The sequence below is a fragment of the Rhea pennata genome, chromosome 6 (genome assembly GCF_028389875.1).
Source record: "Rhea pennata isolate bPtePen1 chromosome 6, bPtePen1.pri, whole genome shotgun sequence".
In the NCBI taxonomy this organism is placed as follows: Eukaryota; Metazoa; Chordata; class Aves; order Rheiformes; family Rheidae; genus Rhea; species Rhea pennata.
In genome coordinates, this window is record NC_084668.1 from 34,981,698 (window position 1) to 35,007,972 (window position 26,275).

Consider the following 26,275-nt stretch of genomic DNA (forward strand, 5'->3'; position numbering starts at 1 on the left):
CCTCATCACATGAGCTCTTCAGCCTCTGGGATGGTAAGGCAGCCTAGGAGATTGAGATGACCCCTTTACTTTGTACCGTCTTGCTCTGCTTACACACCGATTAAAATTACGAGCTTGGTTGTTCTTATGAATTTAGGGGGGACCTTGGAGCAAACTGCTTGGGACTGGTAGGTGCATGCACACGGGAGAGACGGAGAGCAGCATGCGTCTTTCTCGCTCCTCACACTCCTTCTCTTCTTTTTATTGACCCCGCTCAGTGATTGGAAAAGACCCATGTCCCCCCTCCAGCCCCCTCTTCCTCCCCAGCCGCACAATTGTCACCGCCAATTAGTGCATTGTTAGGGCACACAATGGCGCTGTGGCCACTGGAATGGGCCGCTTTTGTGCGTCTCCAGTCGGCCGTAGGGGCAGTCAAGATTCATTTAGGGCCTTACACAACATGGACAGAAAATACTATCAGAAAAGCAAAAGGGGGAAAGAAAAAGAGAGCGAGAGGTAGCAAAAGGAGGAAGGGGGGGAGAATCTGCTATTCAGGGGTTAGCCCAGGCACATGAAAGGCCCAAGAAGCAGTGCCACATTGAAGACGCCCCTCGCAACACAAAAAGCAACTAGGGCTTAATAGTAATTAGTGGGCAAACTGCAAAGAGCGCGGTGGCTCTCCAGCAGCTTGTTCCTGCTCTTACTGCCACTGCTTCCCCTTCCCCCTTCCCACCGGATCCAACTGGGAGAAGGGAGGGGAAAAGCCAGGGGATGGGAATTGGCAGCCTTCCTTTACCCACCACACTCTGTAGAGGCCCCATCCAGCTCTTCTTTGTGGCAGGTAAATTGGATTTCGTTCTCTAAAGCTTGTAGCCAATTACATGAGATATTTTGCAACCAGAATAGGACATATGGGTATGATTTTGGAATCACCATTGTGCCTGTTTCAAGGACCTTTAAAGCAGATCTGTCCCTTTTTGCAGCCTGGCATGATGCGCCTTGTGGCTGGGCTGTGTTTGTCCATGGCCTGCTCTTCTTTCCCCCAGCAGAACCGCAGAGATCGCCACTGTCGTTCTGGTCTTCTGCTTCCTTTGTTTCCCTCTTTATTCATAAAATAATCAGGTTTATAGGCCTTCAAAGGCTGTTTAGGTAAAGGCCTGACAGCATCTCTGTCAGCTCAGTAGCTACAAGGAGTATGCTGAGGTTGAAAACCAAACCTTGCTCTGCCCTCTTCATGGAGGTGTGACAGTGTGAACGTGAGCAATCTCCTCTTCCCTGCAAACACTCGTTTCCCTCATTTTGTGCCCCTTCCCGGTATGATAAGGGCTAACAATTTCTTAAAACACATTTTGGCCCATCCTGGCTGTGGCTTTCAGGAGTATGCCAAGTTAAAAGATCCATAAGCCAGTTTAACCTCATAAAGACATGCTTAAGTATTGAAGAGAAGCTCAAGGGATCTTAACCCAGTGTAAATAGCCAAAATACTGAGTGATTCCTTTTATTTTAAATTCTGATTGAAAGTAAAGAAAATTTATAGGGAAATAGCTGTAGTGGGGCTTAGTGGTTAGTTTATTAGCTATTCTCAGCTGATGGATTTGCCGTTCGTTTTTCCTTGAATCCAGGAATATTAGACCAGATTTGGATTTCAGGCCCAGCAACACGAGACCCCACAGAGCTCATGCTGAGTTCTCGTGGATACAACTCAGTACAAATTAGGCCAGATGCCAACCCACCAAATTCAGTAGTCTCTGCTGGAAACATTCCCAAACTGTAATGCACAGAAATGACACACATGCACATGTGTGTGTACAATTATGGAGTGCAGTCTCTTTTCAGGAAGAGACTGGAAACAACTCCCTGTTTCATCTCTCAGCTACACTTTTCTCTCTAAGATAGCTGAACAAGTTTGGGAAATGCCGTTATAGCTCTAGTACCAGTCTTTTTTTCAAGGCCTGGAAACCACAACCATTCTGTGGGTCTATACAGAGTCAGTTTGACTGGATCGGGACAGTGAAAACTGGATTCACAACCAAGACTTTTGGCCCACCCCGAATCCCATCATGGGTTTCGCACAAAGCCGAGTGTAGCTTGGTTGGTATCAGGAAGTTATTGGCAGTTACTGGGGGAGTTACAGTGGGAGTTATTGGCAATGTTCTCACACTGCCAGTGTCGTTTGGAGCCCTCGCAGTGTCTGTGCTTCACGCAGGTAGTGACTTGGTTTAAGGCACTATCTAGCAATGCAGAGCGTGTCTGTCTCTCACCAACCCCAACACTTCCACACTGTGTTAATTAGCAATGTTAATGGCAGGCTCTCCGCTGAAAGGATTAAACTGTCTCCTCATCTTGTCCTGCCCCTTCCCCCCAATGAAGGAGGTTTAGTCCCATCAGGATGTAGGCAAGGATTGCTGGCAGCTAAGGTGAGGAGTCAGCAGATCTACCCCCCAAGGTGTATGTCTACTGGAAACAAAATTAGGTCCCAGGACAGTCATTCTAGTCTGACCACAGGGACATGCTGCCCTATAGCCCGTGGTCAGCAAGCTCATATGCTGAAGAGAAACAGAGACAGAGAGCAGTGCAGGAGCCAGAATAGTCTTTTCTCAGCTAAGGGCTGAGGATGTCAGAGTTGATTTCCTAGCTCTGTGTGGCCATGTGGACAACTCGGGTCATTTTTCTACCTGCAAAAACAGGGAGAACTTTCTTTTCTTTTTCCCATGTTTTGTTCTGTGGTTGTTGAGCCCAAGAGCTGTTCCTCAGCAGGTCAGTTCAGCACCTGGCACAAGGAAGGGCAGATAACGCAGCTGCTTGGTGGAAGCTTGCGTGGTATCTCCTTAGCATATGCCCAGCTGAGGCCCGTCTGCTTCACGGTACAGTGCTTGCCTTCCATGAGGTGTGGAAAGGGCTCCTTGCTTCCCTGCCCCAAACAGCAGAATGGTTAAATTTGTTAACATAAGGAAATGCACGCAAACGAAGAGTGAATTCTGCTGCTGCCAGACAGGCTTCTCTGAGCAAAAAGACAAAACCAAGATACTTAACTGGTTTTATGCCATAAGGAACATGCTGGTCTGTGTGAGCCCAAATCCATCACTGTAGAAGCTGTCCTACCTTTTTGTTAGCTTATTGTTTATGTAAAACCAGTTTGACTGCATCAGTTTGGTAAAAAAGAGCCTGTAACAGGATTTACTCCTTGGTCAGCAGAGATTTTTGGCAACTCTGCTCCAGCATTTGTGGAAAGATGGAAATATTTCAGAGCTCTTTTTTGCCTCACTAGATCATGTTCTAAGCAGGGTGACATCATTGCATGCTTGACAGCATTGCGTATTACAGTGGAGTGTAGGATTTAGAGCATGGATGCCTTCTCTTGCCCCACAAATCTCTTCGTGTGCTCCGATTTTGTAACACCAATTCCTGTTAAAGCTGTTGCTATTTAAGATCTGGCTCTGTAGCTCACTTGCATTTGTTAATTCTACATGTTTAACAGAAGCATGAATTTGAAGGTTGCTAGCAGCATCCTTTCCAAAATCACTGTGACCTATGTATTGTATTATCTCATGAATGACTTGCAGAAGGAAGTAAGCAAAACATGTATAGTTTCAGCTAGTGTTAATTGCCTTTTCATCTCAGTTTCTGTCTCTTTCTACTTGTGTCCAATAGATGTTGATTATGCAGGGATTTAAATCTGTATTTCAACATAATTTGGTTCATTTGATGTGAATGACATGACTCTCTACTTCTTAGCTCCAAATATTCCTCCAACTCTGCATCAAGCACTTCAAGGATGTCAAAAGCATATACTGGGACTCTGAAGTGCCTAGTCTTAGCAAGAATGCCTGAAAGGTCAGAGAGGGAACGTTGTTTGGGGAGGTCTCCGGCCTTATATTTACTAACTGATTCATGAAAACCTAGAAGCACAACATGTGTGAAGTGCATGTAAATTTTTTCTCCTTCGAGACCAGTACAGATGAGTAAGCATAAAGGATAAAATTTTCAACCGATGTGTGATTTTTTGGTTGCCTGTAATCTTGGGTGGCCAATATGGGTTGCAATATGCTTGAATTCCAGAGGACAGATACATAAACATTTATGAAAATAAAGATCTCTTCAGGTGGCCTCAATCGGGTCCAGGATCAATCACTGCATTTGGAAAATCTTGATCACAGCCTCTTGAGAGATCAGTGGAGAAATGCAGTCAAAGTGGTTTGGTCATATGAATCTTTATATTTTCGGGAAAGGTCAGACTGAACGTGGATTAGTCCGAACACAGACTGAAGTCACTTTTAGCAGTGACAGTTGTTATCATTCTGGTTTCAGGGATTTTTAAGGCCCTAAGGGACCACACGTGACCGCAGATGTTTATACTGATAGCGGTTTCTTTGTGAAGCGTCAGCTCAGCGTAGACGGGCTGTATCTTGGACACATTCCTGCCTGACTTTCTCTGAGAGCAAGGCAGGGTCTAACAGACAAGGGCTTGTCAGGCTATTAGCTGGCTGCAAGCTGCCCTGCTTCCCGATCAGCTCCAGGAACCCCAGGCTTTCCCCATCCCCAGCTCTAGGCTCCCCCATGGTCCTCCTGGGGCAGTTGGGCTTCCAGCCCTTTCCATTACATGGCAGGAAATCTCATAGCTTTTCCTGATGCTACTGGTTTTCTCAGGAATACAGGCAACTTGCCCTGTTTGGCATAAATGGGTGTTTTACTTTGTTTTTAATATTGGAATTTTCCACAGAATGGAAATTCTGAGTTTCAGCCAGCTCCAATTGCTTGAGCGTTGCTCAAGTTGCTTGAGTATTTTCTATAGGGGATTTTTCATGTTGGCTATTAAAAACTTGCGTCCCAGCTCTGAAGTACTTGGCACTGTGTTTTCAACCAGAGGTCCCTATAGTCTGTCTCTCTCTGCTAGGTTAGAAAACTGCTTAGTACTTTTCCCTCTGGAAGTACTTATATAATGCGTACTTACAGATTTTATTTAAATCAGGGTGTAAAGCAAACAGAGAGAAACAAGTTTCCAAACATTTTGGTCTGAAGCATGGTAATGAAAGCTATGTGCCAAGGCTGAACTGCCTTGAACAGTCTTACCCTGATGGTATCTCGTGGCAGTGGAGAAGGCAAGAAAAGGAAATATTTACCTAGAGATGGCATTGACCAAAAGAGCGTTGGTAATAATTAGCCTATATTGTTGTTGTTTAATAGAGGAATTTGATTGCTCTTGCCTATGAGTTGGGGTTTGGTTTTGCTCTGCGCTCGTGGTGAGGCTGGCAGTTGTGTAAGTCAGCACGGATCTTGGCCAGGCAGCACGGCTGTGCTCATCCGCGCCTGCTGGTGAGCCGGGCGTAGGTTAACTTTGCAAATCCCCAGCAGCATTTGGGAGCCAACGTTTGTGTGTTTGCGAGCTGGCTCCCAGGAGGTCGCAGGGAAAGGGCTGAAGGGCCACCTTGCACCCAAGCAAGGGGTTGGCTGCGCCATGGTGAAAACCACTGCCTTATTGCTGTGAAGGTCCCCTTGGCTGGACATTTGGCTCAGACAGGCCAAAATGCCTGTGGCCCGTGGAAAGTATGCTGCGCTCTCGGTTGGGGCCAGCACTACTCCTGTGGTCAAGGGAAATCTCTCAGATTTCATGTTTCAGAGTTGCTCATTTGGCAGCTTCCCTTACGGCTCAAATTCGCTTATAGCTCTAAGCATACAAGTGTACGTTCAGGCCAATCACCCTGCTCGGAAATCTCAGTGGAGCAAAGTATTTAACTCTGAAAAATACTTGGAGTAACTTTGCAATATATAGAGCAGCAACCATTTCAGAAACCATCTATCTGTATGTATTTAAACAGTCATTACTGCCTTCTAGGTAAATAACACGTTTTTTAAATGGTCTCTATACACAATAGACACTAACACAATAAATCCTAATTGCTCTGAAGGACCCATTAGGCTCTATCAGGTCAATAAATGGTGGAGGTTTTCTGAAAGTCACTCACCGTGTTGTTACATAAGCTACAATTTGAAAGTCCATAAATAAGTATTTGCCCAATGAAGAGTGAGAGCTTTGCCAGGGCCACACTAATTTATCATGTCAACTACACTATGGGACTGTTTCCTTTTCAAGGGCCGATTTTTTTTTTTTTTAAAGCACAACGTGATATTTCAAAAACGACATGTCTGAAAAGTTTCCAGGCTGCGATACACCCATCACGAAAATCACACGTAGGGTTCGCTGCCTCCCTTCTCCCGCGCTTGGCATTGTGCAGACTGGAGCAAGGAGGTTTCAAGAGCAGCGGGTAGCTGCCACGGCCAGGGCCGTGCAGGGGGCGGCCGGGGAAGCCTCCGCGTGCGCTGCAGGGTGCTCACGCTCCCTCCCTGGGCAGGCGGGGAGGGGTCCCAGGCCTCATGCGAGGCTGTTAGATGCTAACTCTCCACATTATGTGTGCAGTTATCTGTGCAAATAATGCTAAGTAATAACTGACAAGTCCAGCAAGAAGAGCTTCAAATGCAGTGTTTTTTCCTGATTTTACTTTAATATTACTTACCTGTACTTTCGTTAGCATTTTACAAACAACCACACTCATGTCAGTCATTGCTAAAGTCTGTGTCACTGTTAGAAATTACGTTTTGCATTAATTTACTCAGCATATCGTTCCACGTGGCTTTTAACTTTGAATATGGCTACAGTATGGTATGGTTTTGTTTTCCCACAGTATTTTAAGGTGTGTACTTGCACAGGTATATATAAAAAGCAAACAGTATATTGATACAGTTCAGGATTTTCAAGCGAATAACTAGGCATCCATGGTGAGAAGCAACTTAAATCACTATTGCCAGCCAATGGCTTTTAAATCACTTGAGCACGCGGGAAGATGTTCACTCCCGCGCCTGTTGCGTTTCTGTAGGATTCGTGCGGCCTTCTGAAATGTTTTGAAAGTCTCGGTATTCTTCACAAAGCTGTTTATCTGGGTGAACACTGCAGGCTGTTGAGAGAAAGAACTAAACGCAGAAATATTTACCACCTTGTTCCTTTCTCTTCCTGCCAGGGACTGCTCCAGCCCAGCTGAAAAATACACTAGCAGGTGGAAGGTATAAGGGTACGTCTGCAGGAACACGTATCGTCAGCCCGTGCCTGGATCCCCTGGCTGCAGCGGCGAGAGGGACAAGCAGGGCTCCCCGGCTGATCTGCTTAGGACGGTGGAGCTGCACTAACGCCTTCTGCACAGGGATTAAAGGTAAAGCAATTTCCTATTAATTTATGGAATTTATTAACAGTGACAGCAAGTTCTTCGGGAAGGGAAACGCTTTGTCTTTCGTCTCCCCAGGGCTTGGTGTGGTAGGGTTTCGTTCAGAGGCACTGTTATGGCTGGTGCTGTATGCACATAAAGCACTGTGCTCTCCTACACTGCCACAGAGATAAATAACAAGCCTATCAGCTGTAGTTGCGCTTATACCATATTTAATCCTGTTCTGGTTGCTCTGCTACATATTCATAAAAGTAAAAAGGAAACAGAAGCGCAGAGCAAGCCAGCAGATGTCTACCTGGCTCTTAATTGGATTTTATGTGTCCCCAGTGTAGCAAATGCAGCATTATTTACAGCCGGGCTCTAAGAATTAGATATGTCTGGAAGAGTGGTGAAACCTGGACCAGACTGCAGAGGTTGATAGATTAGCTGAAATGGAGAGCTGCCCCCTTTCCCTCTTCTGATCTTCTCCCTTCCCACTTACATACCTGTTCCCGTTGTGTTAAATCAAACTAAGATACTGCCCAAGGGAGTGCTTATAAAAAGGAGAAATACTAGCAAAAGTGAGAATTTCTGCTCTTGTGGAGCTTCATCAGCATTTTCTAGTTGTACAGCAGTGGTGATAATAAAAAGGCTGCCCTCTGCTCTCAGCTGTAATTTGGATAATCAGCTGAAAGCCATAATGAAACTGTCCGTGATTGCTTTCTGCTGGGCTTCTAGTCCACAGAAATTTGTTGTTGGGGAGAATTAAAAGCTATGACACCTGCTGCAGGGGTACGCTGCCGCGTTTCGGGGGAGCGCGCAACTTGTAACTCCCTCTGGTGCAGCTCTACCGCCGGCAAAGCCGAGCGCGCGGAGCAGCGCGCTTCGGGGGCTCGAGCTCCTGCAGGTCGCTCGGCGCCGCGGCCGGCGGTGCCGCGGGGGCTCGGAGGGGCGTCGCGAGGAATCGCGCCGCGGCCCCCGGGGCTGGAGGTGGGACGGGGCTCGCGGGTGCCCCGAAACGCCCCGGGGCCGAGCAGAGGGGAGGCCGGCGTGGCGGGGGGAGCCCTCCGCCGGGCAGCGGGCGCCGCGCCAGCCCTCGTACCCCCGCCGTCGGGGAGCGAGTGGGGGCCAGTGCTGCACCTCGTCCGCGCGGGCTGAGGGACTTTCCCCCCCTCCTTTTTCCTTTTTTCTTTTAACTTTTTTCCTCTTTTCCCCCCCTTTCTTTCCTCTTCTTCATATTTTCCTTTTTTCCTTTTCTTTTTTTCCCCTTTTCTCCCCCTTTTCTCCCTTTCCTTTTTTCATTTTCTTTGCCTCTTTTTCTCTTCCCCCTTCCTTCCCCCCCCCCCTTTTTTCTTTCCCTTTTCTTTGCCTCTCTCCCTCCGTGCCCCGCTCTCCCCGGCGGTGCCCCGCTGCGGGCCGGGCCCGCCGTGGCGGGGCGGGGCCGGGGGCGGGGCCGGGGGGCGGGGCCCGGCGGCCGGGGGCGGGGCCGGGGCGGGGCGGCGGCGCGGGGCGGCGCGGGGGCGCCCGCCCGCCCCAGAGCGCAGGTGGCGGCGGCGGCGGCGCTGGCGGGGCCGGTCCCGCTCCCGCTCCCGCTCCCGGTCCCGGTCCCGCTCTCGGCGCCGCTCCCCGTCCCGGCGCCGGCGGGCGGCGGCAGGTGTCCGGGCGCGGGGCGGGCGGCATGCGGCGGTAGGGCGGGCGCGCGGGGGCTGCCATGGGCGGCCCCGGCGGCGCGGGGCTGCCGGTGCCGGCGCTGCTGCTGCTGGGGCTGCCGCTGCTGCTGGGGCTGCCGGCGGCCGGGCGCGCCGGCTCCAAGGCGCCGGCCTGCCAGGAGATCACGGTGCCCATGTGCAAGGGCATCGGCTACAACCTGACCTACATGCCCAACCAGTTCAACCACGACACGCAGGACGAGGCCGGGCTGGAGGTGCACCAGTTCTGGCCGCTGGTGGAGATCCAGTGCTCGCCAGACCTGCGCTTCTTCCTCTGCAGCATGTACACCCCCATCTGCCTGCCAGACTACGCCAAGCCGCTGCCGCCCTGCCGCTCCGTCTGCGAGCGGGCCAAGGCCGGCTGCTCGCCCATCATGCAGCAGTACGGCTTTGCCTGGCCTGAGCGCATGAGCTGCGACCGCCTGCCTGTGCTGGGCGACTCGGAGGTGCTGTGCATGGGCTACAACCGCACGGAGGCCACCACCTCACCGCCTCTCGCCGGGAAGCCCACGCGCCCTGCCAAGGACACAGGCAAAAACCTGACGCCGCTGAGCGGGCAGCGCCCGTCGGGACCGGACTGCGGCCGGGCGTGCAAGTGCAGGGCACCCCTGGTGCCCATCTTCAAGGAGTCGCATCCGCTCTACAACCGCATCCGCACGGGGCAGGTGCCCAACTGCGCCATCCCCTGCTACCAGCCCTACTTCACCCAGGACGAGAAGACCTTTGCCACCTTCTGGATTGGCCTCTGGTCCATCCTCTGCTTCCTCTCCACCTCTACCACTGTGGCCACCTTCCTCATCGACATGGAGCGCTTCAAGTACCCCGAGCGCCCCATCATCTTCCTCTCTGCGTGCTACCTCTTCGTCTCCTTGGGCTACATCGTGCGGCTGGTGGCAGGGCACGCCAGTGTGGCCTGCAACCCCGAGCACCATCACGTCCACTACGAGACCACGGGCCCCGCGCTGTGCACTGTGGTCTTCCTCCTCCTCTACTTCTTTGGCATGGCCAGCTCCATCTGGTGGGTCATCCTCTCCCTCACCTGGTTCCTGGCTGCTGGTATGAAGTGGGGCAACGAGGCCATTGCCAGCTACGCGCAGTACTTCCACCTGGCCGCCTGGCTCATCCCCAGCGCCAAGTCCATCGCTGTACTGGCCCTCAGCTCTGTGGACGGTGACCCGGTGGCTGGGGTTTGCTACGTGGGCAACCAGAGCCTGGAGAACCTGCGGGGCTTCGTGCTGGCGCCGCTGGTGGTTTATCTCTTCACCGGCAGCCTCTTCCTGCTGGCCGGCTTCGTCTCGCTGTTTCGCATCCGCAGCGTGATCAAGCAGGGCGGCACCAAGACGGACAAGCTGGAGAAGCTGATGATCCGCATTGGCATCTTCACTGTGCTCTACACCGTGCCGGCCACCATCGTCATTGCCTGCTACATCTACGAGCAGCACAACCGGGAGGCCTGGGAGCGGGCGCAGAACTGCTCTTGCCCGGGCGACCCCCACCGCCCCAAGCCCGACTACGCCATCTTCATGCTCAAGTACTTCATGTGCCTTGTGGTGGGCATCACCTCGGGTGTCTGGATCTGGTCCGGCAAGACCCTGGAGTCCTGGAGGCGCTTCACGGCCCGCTGCTGCCGGGGCAGGAAGCCCGCGGGCGCCTCGGTGTGCGGCGAGGCGAGCCCGGCGCTGGCCGGCAGGACGGCGCTGCCCAGCCTGGCCCCCTACCACAAGCAGGTCCCGTTGTCCCACGTGTGATGGGGGGAGCGCTGTCAGCCCCCCCGCTGGTGCCGGCAGGGGAGGGCTGGAGGGGCCCCGCGCCGGGGAGCAGGAGGTGGCCGTGGGGCCCTGTGTCCGGAGCTGGGAGCGCGCCGGAGCCCATCGGCCGAGCCGGGGGGAGCTGAGCGGGGCCGGGCGCGATCCCACCGTGGGTCCGGTGCGCGGCATCGGCTCCGTGGGGCGCCGGGGCTGTGCGGGGGCCGCGGCGTTCCCGGGGGAGGCTCTTCCCGAACCGGGAAGCGCCCGCGCGCCCGGGGGCATTTCCTACGCGGGCGCTGGGGTTTGCTGGAGATCAGCTGGGTCTGGCGGCCCGCCGCCTTCGACGGCGCTCGCTGCGCGCGCCCGCCGGAGCGTGCAGCCGCCCCCGGGACGCCGAGCAGAGCTCCCGCGCCACCAGCCTTTCTCGCTTCCCCGGGCTCCGGCGGCGGCGCGCAGTGCTGAGCTGCTGCGAGGCGACCGGCCGCAGGGCTGCGTGGGGCAGGACGCGGCGGGGCCCGGGCCGAGTCCGGGCAACGGCAGCCGGGGGGCTCGGCCGCGGCTGGGGGCTGCCTGGGAGCACCTGAGGCTCCCCCGCCCCCCGACGGTGCTCGCCCCTGCAGCCCCCCGGGAGCTTCTGCCCCGTTTCAGGAGTGGCTGCCGGCCGGGCCGCGAGGGGCCGCGAGGAGCCGCGCTCGCTCCCGGCGCCGCGTTAGAACCGAAGCCTGGGGGGCGAGGGGTGTCGGGCGTCGCGCGAGCGTCCCGCGCCGTCCCGGGCAGGTCTGCCGGCAGGGCAGGGACGCGGTTCCCTCCGCAGCTCCCAGCTGCGCGTCCCCGCGCCCTGGCGGCAGGGCTGGCTGCGGTGCTCCGTCCCGGGCAGGATTGCACCACGTTCTGTTACAGACTGTACATAGCTGTACTATAGCCTGGCTTGTATATACAGGAGCTGTAGGGACCGCTGGTACGGGTTTGGGGCAGGTGCGTGCTCGTCGGTGAGGCAGTGCAGGCGCAGATGCGCTGTGGGTAGTCTCACGTTGTAATCCAGGGCATTAAATAACTCCAAACTGGTCTAAATGACGCCTCGCCGGACTCGTCTCTTTCTATAGTGCCTTTTGCAGATACAGCTAAACACGTCATGCAATACAGTGAACAAAACCACGTTGAAAGGATTTTTTTTTAAGTGTAACTGACTGTGTAAAGCTTTTATTTTACTTTTTTTAATCCAAGATTAACTGTTGCCTATTGAAAAATACAGGATCATGTTCAGCTTTGATCTAATGGTAGGTTGATACAATCAACTTGTACTTGAGCCTGGCTTCTGAGCGCCGATTTACAGCCGGTGGGACAGGAGCTGCTGTTTGGTGCCCTGTGTACTGTGGACAAATTACATGTCATTCTTTTGCCTCTTTGGTTCCTGATGCTGTTTGACTTTGTTTAAATAACTGTATTATATTTTGTGAAAAGCTGAAGAAATTTTATTCAAAGAGAAGTATAGAGATTAGTTATTTATGAGGAGAAAAAAAAAAAGGTGTGTTGTGTTCTTTGCTCCTGCTTATATGAGATGAGTAATTGCAATAAAAACTTGGGGGGGGGGGGAGAGGGGAGCGTGCAGGGCTCCCCCCACCATGTGGGGCTTGCGTGGTGCCGGGATCTCTCGGTACATGTGTGTTAACCTGGCACAGCTCTGCCTCTGCGTGGGGCTCGTGCAGCTGCAGCCGTGCTGCCGGGACGCACCGGAGCCCGCGGCGGCCGGGGGGGTTGCAGACGCGTGCGGCCGCGCCGAGGCTGCCGTAGGCGCTGTGGGCCGGTTCCTTGACAGTTCAAGGCTGCCCTCGCTGGCAGAGGAGGATTAACTATCAACTTTTATTGGCATTTTGCAGTCTCAGGTCCTCGCCCTGCGCTGCGCTCGGGCCCGGAGCTGCCCTTTGATACGTGCCAGGCCGAGCAGATGACAGCTCCGCGTCAGGTAGGAAGTTGCCCTCCGGTTTAAGTGTCCGTGTTGCCATCTGCTGTGCGCTCGCGCGCCCGTTTCGGGGAAGGCGCGCGAGGGGTTAAGGCTGGCTCGGCGGTGACTAATGGTGCAGGACTCTGCTATCGCTAGGTGTGTAGGCACACACCGGGTCCCACCGGATAGGATCGCTTACCTGGAAGCAGCATTCCTGCGCCCAGCGATAATGCGGTCGGTCGGAGCGGGCGGCCCGGCCTGACTCACGCTTCCTCCGCACCAGGCGCTGCCCTGCCGCACTCCAGCGCGGGCGAAGCGGGCAGCAGCCGAGCCCAGCGTGCGCGGGGCGGCCCCGGCGCCCGCTGGCGAGCGGCAGGCGCTCGCAGCCGGTGGGAGCTGGCAGCGCCGCTGCCGGGCAGAGCGCCGTGAGCCGGGGCGGGTGCTGCGGGTCGCCGGCTGCGTGTCCTCGGCGGGCAGCGGGCCCGTGCTGTGCCCCAGGTGACGCCCGCCCACGAGACCCGGGGCAGGAGCGCAGGTGCCCGGGCGCAGCAGCCTGGAACCCAGCGCGTGCCGTCGCGCCCCTCGGTGCCACGGCGCCTTTTCCCGCACTGTGTTAGGGAAAGTCAGTCCCAAGCAGTGGCACTTGCAGTATCGAGCTGTGGGAGGGGGCAGCAGCTGCCCGTGCCAACCTCCGACCGAGGCAACTGCGCACACGCCTCTGGCAACTGTGTGTGAGAGCGCTTGCCGCGATTGCGCTCGTGGCCTCGGCCGCTTGCTCGGCTAGTTCTTGACGCCTGTATTCTTACCCAGAAGAGCTGGTCTTGACATTTATCCCACGGCTGAAGTGCCCGGCCGCTCGGCTGCCAAACCCACCCTGAAGTAGTTCTCGTGTAAAATGCCCTTAGCGACAAAATACCCGCTGCCGTACGCAGAGGGACAGGCCGGCCGAACCCGGGGCGCCACGGCGGCCCAGACGCGCGGCAGCGCCTCGCTGGCCTGCGCTGAGGGCTGCCGCGCGCTGCGCAGCTTAGGGTGGCTGGTGCCGCCGGTGTCCCTGTGGGCCCCAGAGCAGCTAGCACAGCTGCAGCAAGCGGCCTGGCAGCCTCGGAGTCCGGCCCCCACCCCCGGCAGCGTGTGGGCCGGGGGGCGCCCGGCGCACCTGAAATGCCGTTGGGCGCTTGGGCAGAGTGAGCGGAGGGCGCCGTCCGCAAGGCTGCTGCTCCGGCCTGGGAGCAGCAAGGACGGTAACGGTTTCTTTAATTCTAGTATGCTAACTAGGATTCTAATTTTCCTCTTGCCTTTAAAATAATAATAAGAAAAAAAAAAGTTGTCAGCCTATAAAGAAAGAAAGAGTAGTGGGGGGGGGGAACTCTTCCACCCCTTCAGGTGGTTCCAGCAGAACGATCTAAATCCAGTGCCCTCAGGAACACCACCCCTGTTCTTCCCTTCAAAGGGGAACCTCTGTGTTTTACTTGTTATTGTTTAACCTGAGATGTCCACTAGCTGAGTCTTCCTGGTTCTAATTTTTGGTTTTTTTTTGGAGGTGGAGGGGAGAGGAAGGGCGCAGCCAGCTAAATGGGCGTGCAGGGCTTCTCCCGAGCAAGGGGATCGCCCGTTTTCCTCCCTTAAGAAGTAACGTTGTGGTGGTGCCCTGCAGATCAACACTCCTATCTAGCTACTGCTCTGGGTTACACTCCAGTAAACCTGATGCCAGTTAGGGCCGCAGCCCACAGCTCTCAGCCGCTGTCTCTGGGAGGCTGCGTTGCCAGCAGCCGTCGGCGTGCGTCGTCCTGCACCTGCCAGTCGGGTTAGCAGCAGAGCCGCCATCACGTTTGGCAAAAAAACACAGGTGAGTGAGTGACACAAGGGGCTGCTGAGCACCTTGGTGCTGCACCTGCGGCCGCTGCACGTCGGGCAGCCGCAGAGCACGTCCGGCCCGGCCCCACGGTGCCAACGGCACCTGGCAGAGCTGAGGCTTCTCTGCTCTCAGAGCATGAGTCAGCCTAGGAGCTGGTCACTTGTTACTGCCAGTCCAAGGGGCCTCAAGGCCCACTAAAAGAAGGCAAATCACCGCCAGCAAGACTGGCCCTACCTGCAGGCCATGTAAGTAAGTGCAGAGACACCGTGAGCAATTACTTACTTGCTTGGGTCAAATTCTAAGTCCGCAGAGCGCGCGGGACCTGCAAAGCAGCTCCCTAAGGCTCGGAGGGCCTGCGCCCTGCCCGGCGCTGCGGACCGAGCGGCTCACCTTTGCCAAACAAGCTCCACGCCCAAGATGGTCGCACTGCTACAGAATACACGCTGCGCCTTTACCTTTATTTAAAATAGAGTTTATTAGCTTTTCTTTTAATACAAACATGAGAAAGGAAAAACCACCTGAAGATGTAGCATTATTTTCAAAATTGAATTGTGATCAATACCTGAAGCGCCATGTTCCGTGGATTTGAGAGCCAGGGGCTGGCATATTTGCATACCATAAAATACTATATGCATCATTTGAACAGTTGAGTGCAGCCACGCTGGGTTACACACCCGGGCGCCCTCCCGCTCAAAGGCATATGGACTTGATGATACTCTGTGCACGTTTCTGGACCTTGGCTGGAAGAGGAAGTGCACAACAACTGTGCCGTTTCGAGTGAGATCTGCTCCTAGGATGAACTACCTAGAATCTGTTTGACTCCAAGAGGGGAAGATATTACAAAGACTTGTAACAGGAAGAGTCTAATAATACTTACTTATCCTGTTTAGAGTTCAGTTTCAGAGCCTTACAGTAAGCTCCATTCCAAAGTCTCAGAAAGAACAAAACCCAAGCCTCAAGAAGAGTAGTTGCAAAAGGTAAAATTCACTTCTTAAAAAAGAAAGAAAATTTGAGTTTTATGGAAATATTTTTGATAACTCTCAATTGAACACAAGATTTCTCAATCTACCCTGTAAGGTAGGTCAGGATTCTCAAACTCATTACTCTCTCATTATGAATGTAAATCCCTCCTAGAAAAAATAAAAAAAAACTCAAGAAGAGCCAGATGGATGCACAATATCAGCTTTAGGAACTCCACTGGATATAGCACAAGAGATCTGCAGAGAGCTCGAGAAGCAGTGCTGCACACATGCCATTCATTGCTGGATTGCTACACGGTTTGAGATGGTGATGATGTTTCCAGACCAACTTTCTCATTCAATGCCTCAGAAAAATATACAGCTTGCATCTCTTCCAGAGCAATAGTAAGTATCAGAAAATGAGAGAAGCACCATAATTCACAAGAAATGCAGCATGGACCCTATATATTTTAACAATATGTAAAAACCATTTCTCTGCTCCCACTCAAAACATTCAAAGTCTTTTGACAATCTCTACTGGAGTAAGTCGTTGGTGCAGAGTTAGGATTCCTTCCTGTTAGGCAGCTTCTTGGTTATGAACAGATCACCAATAATAGCAGCTTTTAGTAGCCAAACCAGGGAAAAGCCGTCAACACTTGTCTATGCTACAGTTTTTCAGCTCCAGAGTGGCTTTATAATTTGTTAAGAGTCCCATGTTTTGTTTTGTTTTTGTTAACACTGCATTGACCTGAAAGACAAACGCAGTGAGATTCTGGATGACAGGGGAGAGGAGGGAAGAACATTGTAACTATAGTCAGGTTGTTAGTGTTTAAATTCTAAAATTTAAAACTACGCATTATTAAAAACCTCAAGAGTTCACAGCTATAGGCCTACATAGTAAGCAAACATCTGTGGGGGAGAGATTGAGAAAAGTTTGTTTTTGCACCTCTGGATACATTTAAAGGAAGAGAGTTTGATTTGACAAAGGTCTCATCTTTTGCACTGAGAATGCTCCTTAAGCTCTGGGCTCCCTTGGCTAGTTTTACCCCTCCTCGCCTCCTCTTGCTGGAAGACACCATCACCGCTGGCTTGTGTGCATGGAGTGGTGGTATTCCTCCGGTTCTTAGGGATGCTGGTTCGTGGTGCTGCACCTTTCGCTCGCCTCAGGAGAGGATGGCATTAGAACGGCGGATACCAACTAAATTATCAGCACTGAAAGATCGTCTCATAGCAGCTTTTGACAAGTCTTTGTATTTATCTTCACACAACCGGGAGATAGCCTGGAAATCAGGTTCAGATATGGAAAAGAAAAATATGCACATTAGAAGGATCTCAACGTTTCAAGGCAGCTTTTACCAGTGTAGTAACCAGGAGGGCAGGCACTTCAGGCCCTGCACCTTTTGGGGATGCTACTAGCTTTCTCCCTAGAATGACAGTAAGTAGGCATGACTTGGAGGGAAGAAATTATTAAGAGTTCTCTTCCCCTGTTAGCAGGAATCCTGTATGTCAGAAGTGAAGACGTCACTAAAAAGCATAGTGATTTCTGTACCTGAGTATCTTCATTCTTGCACCATTCTCACTACCTAGATCCACTTACAAATTCATACCAGTTAGTTACATTAGCAAATGAAGGGCTGCTGGGCCTCTGCTTTGCCGTCACTTTGCCCCAGCCTGCTCGTGCCACCGGTCCCTGAAGAGGCCTGAGGGGGGAGCACAGCCCCTCGCTCCGTGGCACGCCACTAGCCCTGATGCTTTAAGACCGCTACTGAGCAGCTGCACACGTGCACAGCTTAGTACTGAACTGCTTTTTCAGCCACTTTGCTTGCTCCAGCTCTGCTTATTCAGCTGGTCAAGCAGCATTTGCTCTGGTGCAGCTATTCTACTATCAAGCCTTACTATTTAAATCCTAAGGACACGTGACTGTCCAGAAAATACTCCGAGTTCTCACCTACAAGGCCTATTTCTCATTGGAGCCTCCAAGCACTATCAATGCAAATAAACAAGGATATCAGTACGAGGAGGCTGAACTAAATTTCAGTTCTGAACATTTACTTCCATTAATAATTTACCATCTATCACCAGATGAACTTTCAGAGTCCTGCAGTCAGCTACAAGCCTCCACCTTCCCTTTAAGGCAGCACCCATTCAGCACAGCCCAGTGTGCTTGAAGTTCAAAAGGTGAAAAGCACTCTGAGCATGAATAAACTCCTAAGTGTATTTTAAAATAATTATTTACATTTATTTCTGTCGACCTTCTGGAGGCATGCATTTGGCTCAAGAGTGGCATTCTTTGAGACACTGGCTGCATGAGCTCCTGGTGCAAGACCAGACAGACTCTCCATCCTGTTTTAATGCTAGCACATCAATCATAGCGCAACCTGTGTTGACATATTTAGCCCCAGTCCCCCATATGGTGTAAATCAGTTTTCAATCCCTGGAATACTAATTCACTCTTTCACACAGGCTCCTATCAACTAACTGCTCCTCTGCTTCTAAACCCAAAGGCAGGATTAAAAAAAAAAGTTAAGCAAATAGTTTGAATATTTATCATCACGTTTTAAAATTAAAACCGAAATGCCCTACATACATACATGCATTAGTAAGTATGTTATGGCAAACCATATGCTGCACTGAAAAGAAGTACTTGTTTTTTTTTTTTTAAATACCAGACCCCCAAATACTAGCAAAGAAGAAACAAAACAGGCTCACGATCTGTAAAACATTCACTTATGCCTGGGCACTGAGCAGTTCAGTAAACAATTTCCTGTGGAATATGAACTGCCCTACAACCACATTTACAATTAGTGACAGTGTTAGCTTAAAGTGCAAGTAACAAGGGTGAGACAAAGCAGAAGAGTTGCATTGCTTAACTTTAAATAGAGGAATTCATAGGCATATCATACCTAGCATTCCAAAGGACCAGGAGAGAACACGCTTATTTCCAAAGTAAGTTCAACCACTTATGGGACCAAATAAAAAAAAACCTGGCACTTGGCAGAATTATTGGGGGGACACAATAGAACAATGTAAGCCAAGAATACTGCAGCCCACCCCTCTTTGAAGGGGGCTGCGGTATCAGTGTACATAAGGGCTGCATTAACGGCTTTGTTGAAAGGTCAACAAAACAACATGCATGGTCATCAATTAAACCTGGACAGATGAAAGGTTGCATTGATCCAACATGAAATTTTGCCTGGGAACCCAGGTAAAATAAATAGATATTTATTTTCAAAATGTCTTACACATATCCAGCAACTAGGAAGAGAGAGAGAGAGAGAGAGAGACTGATGCTGCAAAAGTTAAGGTGGTTTTAAATGAGCCTTCACACCAAAGAAAGAATGCTGTGGGGACTCACAGCAGGTAGCTTTTTCCATCTAGCAAAAGAAGGCAGTAAGTTGTATTTAGTCTCCTCTGGACATTATGAAGTATTGCTAAGAAGCGCCTATTCCAAAAGCTTAAGTTAAAGCAAAATTTCTTTAGAAAGATGATAATGTTCTAAAAGTTGTTAAATGAAACATACTGTTATTTCTGCAGCTGTCCTCAAACAAATGGTTTATTAAACCATGAGTTTAATAAACCATGAGAGCAGTAAGAGCTCTCTTGCTACAGTTAAAAGCAGCTGTGCAGTGAGATGCAGTGGGAAACCTTCAGCTGGTAGTAGTTAGAAAGGTCTGAGTGTGACTGTCTCTAGGTGCTTGGAATACAGACTATGAGCAGGGAAGGACAGACAATCCATTACGTATGACACTAATCCTTTCAGTCTTAAGTAGCCTAGCTGAACTATGGTTCCCAAATAACAACCATTTTATTTAGTGATCTGCTAGATGATAGACTTCCATAATCTCTTTTCCGCCCTTTCCTCTGAATATTAGCTTAGTCTATAAGACATGGTTTTAAAAGTGCTAATGCCAGTTATAAAAAGGTTAAATTAGCCTGTAATACACTAATCTGAAAGCTTTTTAGGTTTTCTAACCACCACTTAATATGATTAGCAACAGATGCTCTTACTGTACATACACACGGAGTCCCCTGCTCACCCAATCTCAGACCATTACCTCCAGTTTCTGTGCTCTTTCTTTACTAAGAGGCTCCAGAAGAAAGCTCAGGTTATTGTCATCTGCCAGGGAGCGAAGATCGAAGTAGTATTTGGCATAAACACTGGCAGGAACATTGATATTAAACTGCAGCAGCTCCAGGAAGTGTCTTTCCATCTCGTTCCTAGGAGGAGAAAAGGGACAGAAGACAAAGGAAAAGACTCTTTTTGGCTGGTTGCAAATACTGCGGAGACCTCAAGTTTATTTTCAGAACCAGTAACTTTGAAAGAGTCACTGGGAAGGCTGCAGCACTGGCTCGGAGAGCCTGTTCGTGCAGCAGCGCACACACCAAGGTGCAGCTCTGGGCCTGGCACCTCGGGCCGGGCGCTGGGTGCTGGGCTGCGGCGCGCTCGTGCCGCGGCCGGGGAGGCTCCTTCTGCCGAGTTCCATTAGTGCAGCTGTACAATTCACGCGCCGGCCTCCCCGGCCCCACGCTATAGTGATCAGATGAAAGGAGTGATGTATGCTGTTTATTAGCTCTGAAGAACTCGCAGACATTTTCACCAGGCTGATAACAGGAAGGGGGGTTATTGAAGTAGAGGCGGACTAACAAAAGGAGCAGGCAGATCACCACGGCAACAAATGGATCTATGAAGAGCTGCTGCTATTATCTCACGGAAAAAAGCCTCTTGAAGCAACATGGATTCATCTCCAATAAATAAATAAATAAGCAGCATTAGGTGGGAGAAGGAATTTTCTCCTCAATAGCATTAGGCAGGATAACAAAGTACAATGTCAAAGGGCGCTGTCCAGTTTTTACTCACTAGTCTATTTTCAGAGAGCAAAATATTTGGAGGAAAGTGGAAGAGACTCATGACATGAAAAAGGCAGCTTCAGCTACCGTGCCGTGGTCAAGTGCATTGGAGATGTTCTACAGAAGAAAAAACCTTTTTTCCCCTCCTACAAATTAGCCTAAAAGAAACTGGTGGTACCCAAAACAAGCAGTTCAGTTCAGCACTAACTCTCAACAACTCATGTTTCTACTGGTAACAGACCTGTATTTACAGAATTTAGTAGCTATATAAGTCAACTATGAATACACTGGAAGGTTCAGTGCCAAGGTTGTTCTTGCTTCTAAGGAGCTTTTAAAATGGATGTTTTATCTATCAGAGCAGGGTAACAAATCAAGGAATCATCCAGGTTGTGTCCTGTATTGGCTGGCAGGTCTCAATATGAATAACTGCTTTGTGCTTGTTGCTAGCGTGATGTACTTGAGTACCATTGAACCTAGTGCCAAAATTAATTTCCTGTTCATATGGTCATAAGCCTATAGAAATGTAAATCAGATAATGTTTTGATGATCAGCTGATCAGAGCTTGATTTACTCTATGAATAAATGCTCTTCACTGCCCCTTTTGCAGTGAGTACACTAATACATTTTAATTGTGTAAAAACACAATCCTTCGTTGGATTAACAAGTCTATTAATAGTGGTTTTAAACCTGGGAAAGCATAATGCCTATGTGTTTCCTATGCCTTATTTACAAATATATGTAGCTAAAAGAATGAACAGCATGGGTCCGCTTACAAGCAGGCACGTTAAGATTAGCAGCTGCACAGTTAATTTTTCAGTGATTATGGATTCACTCTCATCAAAGCAAACAAGTTTTGACAAAGGATGACTTCCAAATGTCCATTTAATTTCCTTTGATTTTTTCACCACTAGAAGTAAGTAAAAAAAAAGAACCCAAACTCAGTACAAAACTTAACTTCGCTTGAAGGACAAATGCCTCGAGATGGAAACAAAAAAGATGAATATTTTACCTATCTTGAGTAGGAAGAGGTTAAGGCAACTTAACTAATCTGCTGATCACAATACAACCTGCATCACATATCCATTAACAAACTTTAACGCTAGTAGTTTCTGTAAGTGCCAGGCAGCTCCCAGGGCTCACAGGCAGCTCTGGGGTGGCGCTGCGAAACGAGCACCTTTGGGCAGTAAGGAGCGTGCGCGATTGTGGGGGGAGCGAAGGGGCACGTACGCAGCCTTCGGAAGGGATGCCTGGCTACGATCCACGGCTTGTGTACACACACACACACACACACACACACACACACACACACACACACAGAAGCTGGGTGAGTAAAACTGATATAAACCCTTCTGCCAGTTTCTGAGGCGTTTAATTTCCATGCTTGGCTTGCAGTGGCTGAACAAGAGCATGCATCAGGTTAGTGAAGTCGTTCTGGGTATGCTGAGGGAAAGGGCAGAGCTCTGGCAGCAGTCCTGGCAGACAGGGCCTCCCCGGGACTGATCCCTGGCAGCGTTCTGCCAAGAAACCTGTAGTCGGGGAGCTGCTGGAGTTTGGGCTTTTCTCTTTCGGCAGCATCACCAGCTGTCTCCAACACTGTAATCCCACTATATCTGAAGTCCTTTGCCAATTGTTTCCACTCTGTAATACTGGTATCCAAAATAGCTATTGTTTACCATCAGGTGACTAGTTCAAGACATATCAGAGCTACTAAAGCAGGCAATTAACTATCGTGCCAATTATTAATTAAAAGTAGTTTTGTAAACTGGGTTTACAGTTTGGCTGAGTATCTTTTTTGAGCAGTTTTCCAAGGTCCCAATTCTGGTGGTGTAACTCAACCCAGGAGCAGTGAACTCTGCAAAGTTGCAGCAGTGCAGGGCCAGGGCTGGACACTCCTGGGCCACAGTTAAATAGGGCTGTACAGTCTCTGCCCACTCCTAAATTCAAAGGCCTGAATTATTTCAAATGAGATTGAAATTGAAAAATCCCATCTTAAGATTGGGGGAAAAAACAAGCCTAAATTCAGTCTCTTTCCCCTACCACCACCAGTACTTTGAAAATGTAAGTACTGACAAATTCAGGACACCTACCATTGACAATAGAGAATAAACATCTCTCTTGTTACAGGTATTTTCAGTGCTATCAGTTTGATTTTTCCCAAATAGGGCTATAAGAAGAGACATCAAAAAGAGCAAGATGCATACTCCAGCACTCCTAGCATTGCTGACCCCACTTCAGCCATCTCAGAGCTATTTGCAGCAACGCTTCAAGTATGTTCCTCAGACAGACGAGCACTCTGAGCCAGGTTCAGTGAAGATGTACATTGTATAAAATCACTAATTACGCCTTCTTGAAAGCATGGCTGGCAGAACCTTGCTTTTGGAGACAAAGAACTCACAGGAAAGGAGTATGTATAAAACAAGATACTACGTTTGCTGTTGCTGTTTGCAATGTAAAATACCTTGAATAATAAAAAGTGGGCTTGGTGTAGATAACTCCCCCACTTTTAGATACCCTCTCCCCTATTAAGAAAAACTTAAAAGGAAGGAAAACTGGATATCCCTCCTACTAAAGAGTCCTAGATAAATACTTACTGGATTTTAAGCATTGGCCTTAGGCTGAATCTAAGGAAGACTGTTTCAGAGTATCTCAAATAAGTAGTTCATCAGTACTGAGTACAAACCTCCTCCACCTCAGCATGCTCCTGTACTGTCTTTTACTACAAGGCCTGGACACAAACTAATTACAGCTCAATGGTGTGATAAAACTCAAAACCACACAAAACTTCATAAAGTTTATCGAGGCTGGAAAGCAGGATACTAAGCTAGCCTTCTAGCATCTATAGCACTGTGATAATGAGGGAAATACAGAAACAAGTAATAGAATTAAAACAACAATGTTGAAATTCTCAAGGATCGCAGAGCCAGAACTTTGTGAGCTGGAATTTAGCAGAAAATCTAACGGGTCGAATGCACTCCCCATAAACACTCTTCCAGCCCAGAGCACGAGCCTGCAGCCACAAGAACAAATATCCTCTGAAGCTGCAGAAACTGCAGGGCTTGCAGGTGAGTGCACCAAGAAAAGGGAACAGATTCGAGGTTTTTAAAAACTGAAATCTACATCTGAGGCAAGAATATACAGGAGAAACTACCGTTCATACAACAAGCAGTATTACTGTAAGACTGTGAACGTTGTTCTCAGCCATGTAGGCAACTCTAGAGAGCTCGCCCAAAGAGAATGAATTGCTTCAGTGGCCGGATGCACCCACATGCAACCACAGATACCAACACAAATAACACTTGTCTGCCAAAAGCAGCATCTAAGAATTCAGACCCTGGAATATTTAGGCCTTAACTTGATGTGGGAGCAGATACACGAGTCACAAGTTACAGCTTACCTCACAATTTTGCAATTTCTAAAACAGAAAAGGCAAGGAAAGATTTAGGGGACTTTTCCTTTTTTTTTCAGAAAGATTTTTGTTAAGACTGTAACTTGGGCACTTCAGAGTTACGCTAATATGAAAAATATGTTGAAAGCAAGTAGCCACTTCCATGTCTCATTGCCGGGGGAAAAAAAGGTAAGAAAACTAAAGTTACTCATCCAAGTTATTAGAAATATTAATTTTGATTTGTCTCAAAGCAGGATTATCTAAAATTTCCTAGGTTATAATAAGGGAATGAGGCCTGACATCAGATATGCATAGGCATCATGCATATATCGTAGCACCAGAGGACAGACAATTTTTCAGGAAGGCACGATGAAGTAAACTGCAGTTCTAAAAAATACTGCAGATTAACCAAACCTTGCAACTTACATGTCCTCAACTGTAATGTCCTTCAATATTTGGCAATAATCCACATTCCACACGGCCTGATCATCCCAGACTTTAGAAGCCAGCAGAATAGCTCCCAGGACTATCCTCTTCCAGTTACTAGGGCAGATGTCAATCTCTGCATAGGTTAAAAGTCTTTCCAAATAAACCTACAAAAAGGTTAAAAAAAAAAAAAAAAAAAAAAAAAAAAAAAGTTTTAGAAGTGTGTTTAAGACCTGGAGCTGAGTTCTGAGCAGCAAGCATGCTACTCCAATATGACTATTTTATCTCTTTACCATTAAGTTTGCCAAAATAAACCTCAGTGATTATTACTTCCCCTTTAGAATTTAAACTTGCAAAAATTACATATTCCATTTTTTTTTAGTACAACATATGAACTGGACCACCTTAAGGTATACAGTGAAGATACTGAAGAATCAGTTTTGAGCAATAAACTCTGCTGTTTCAGTGAAACAGCCTGCCAGAGTTCAGTCATTGACAAGTTCTCATTAGGGCGTACCTGGGACTGTTAATCATTCAGTACCACACTAGCTTTTTATCACAGTTAAATTTCAGCACTTTCAGCTAAAAAGGACATACTAAAACCTGCACAGTGATCTCTGCTCGTGTGATGAAGATGGGCTAATTTATATCATTCCACAGTGAAAGGCCTCACTGCGCTATTCTGTTTCACCCTGTAAGGAACAGACTCAAGTTCTTCACTTACAACAATGTCATCCCTCACTCTCATCTACATCAGTGAGTGCTAGACAGAAAGGTACTGAATTCAGACATATGTCAAGGTCTTTTCCTCATTCCCCCCATGTAATCTCAAATCACCCCAAAAGATGTTGAAAAAGTCCTTTCCTACTTTTTTTTTCCTAACGTTTTCTACTAATTCACACCTCTATAATGGCCCATCTACTAAATAACTGGCACTTTCAAATTTGAATATAGATTAGTTTTAATGTTCCATTCCCTAGACCAAGATCCTAATGAAACATCAGGTAACACAGAAGGTGCAAGAAGCTGTTGCACAGGCCTAAGGGCAGGGTCAGTGCCTGTTAGCAGAATCTCCGTGCACTTTCTTCCCATGCTTTGCTGGAAGCCTTCAACTGGACTCGAGACATTTGTAAAATAACAGAGCCATCTAGTGGTACAATCCACTTTGAAAACCAATTCCATTTCCCTTGATATTGTGAATACTTAAGCTGGCTAACTTGCTTGAGGTTAGGTATCACCTTGTTCTGTAAAAACTGCTTGCACGTTTTTGGAAAAGCAAAAAACTCAAAATGCTTTCGGAGTTTCCATAGCTCTTTTTTAATAACTATCTTTAGTTAAAAAGCCTTTTAAATTACTTATTTCATTATTAAAGAGTCCTTGAAGCTAAGTCTGCTTAGTTGCCACACTGTCTTATGCATCTTTTGCTGACAGCTCTTTTCTCCTTTCAGACTGCTTTTCAGACTGAAGCCGCAATGAAGACTGAAGTCTAGCGTGCAACAAAGTGCACAGTTCAACAGATCATCTATTGCAGTGATTATATAGATTGCTTTTCTCTTTTATTTTTTAAGTATATACATGTATATGTGTGTGTGTTCGTGTAAATAAAATAATCAGTATCATATTCATTGTTTTAAATCCATCTCACTTTTTCAAATCAAGTAGTAAACTTTAATGAGATTATTGTGTTGTTTTTAAGTTCCAAGCAGCCCCATATGAACTGGAGGAAAAATATCCAAGATTCAGACTGACTGGTGAAAACTAGTTTGAAAGAAAGGTGGCAGTGGCTGAAGGACATGATGATGAGAAAGTCCATCTGCTGGCTTTCCTACAGTGTTGATTCTAGATGCCTTAGGGGGTCTGTTGCTATGAGCTTGGAGCTTCTCCCATTTCCCTCTACACAACAGAAATAAAAGAAGTTCATGCCGCCGATCCTAGTATACCCCACTGCTTATGGTAACCCACTGTTCTGCCTTTCTTCAGTCCTCTTCAGTGATTTTTATGTTATGAAACAAACAAATGTGTGGTTGGACAAGTGGTTAGGCATTACATAATCAAATACAGAAAAGGTAAATTCCTTTTAAGTTAACCAGTTCTGTGACCATTTAGAAATCTTTTCAAATGAACTCATTTGGACAGTTTCTTCAATGTTAACAAAGTTTCATCAGATAATGTAAATTATTTAAATCTCTGTTCAGCAGTTCATACACTGAGGGGGGAAAAAACACTTT

General features: G+C 48.8%; 2 protein-coding genes and 1 long non-coding RNA gene across 4 annotated transcripts in view; 2 read left to right on the top strand and 1 right to left on the bottom strand.

Moving 5' to 3' along the window:
• Positions 1-9,000: 9,000 nt before the first annotated feature.
• On the top strand, positions 9,001-10,705 carry FZD5 (frizzled class receptor 5). Its single transcript, XM_062578609.1, has one exon. It carries the CDS (start codon positions 9,016-9,018, stop codon positions 10,627-10,629), a length of 1,614 nt encoding a protein of 537 aa, XP_062434593.1. The 5' UTR covers positions 9,001-9,015; the 3' UTR covers positions 10,630-10,705.
• A 1,750-nt stretch (positions 10,706-12,455) lies between these two features.
• Positions 12,456-25,650, top strand: LOC134141836 (uncharacterized). Of its 2 annotated transcripts, none has more exons than XR_009958732.1 (3): positions 12,456-12,592; positions 14,115-14,420; positions 25,496-25,650. It is a non-coding gene; the product is annotated as an uncharacterized LOC134141836 (long non-coding RNA). The 2 variants fall into 2 exon arrangements; XR_009958731.1 differs by lacking the exon at positions 14,115-14,420 and adding an exon at positions 23,702-23,810.
• The window catches only part of CCNYL1 (cyclin Y like 1), a 36,722-nt gene continuing 25,332 nt past the window's right edge, over positions 14,886-26,275 (bottom strand). Inside the window, exons 8-10 of the mRNA XM_062578338.1 lie at positions 24,048-24,214; positions 19,444-19,606; positions 14,886-16,668 (exon numbers count right to left, since the gene is read on the bottom strand). Of these exons, the coding sequence (XP_062434322.1) occupies positions 16,552-16,668; positions 19,444-19,606; positions 24,048-24,214 (447 nt within the window). The 3' untranslated portion in view covers positions 14,886-16,551. The remainder of the gene's footprint in view (positions 16,669-19,443; positions 19,607-24,047; positions 24,215-26,275) is intronic.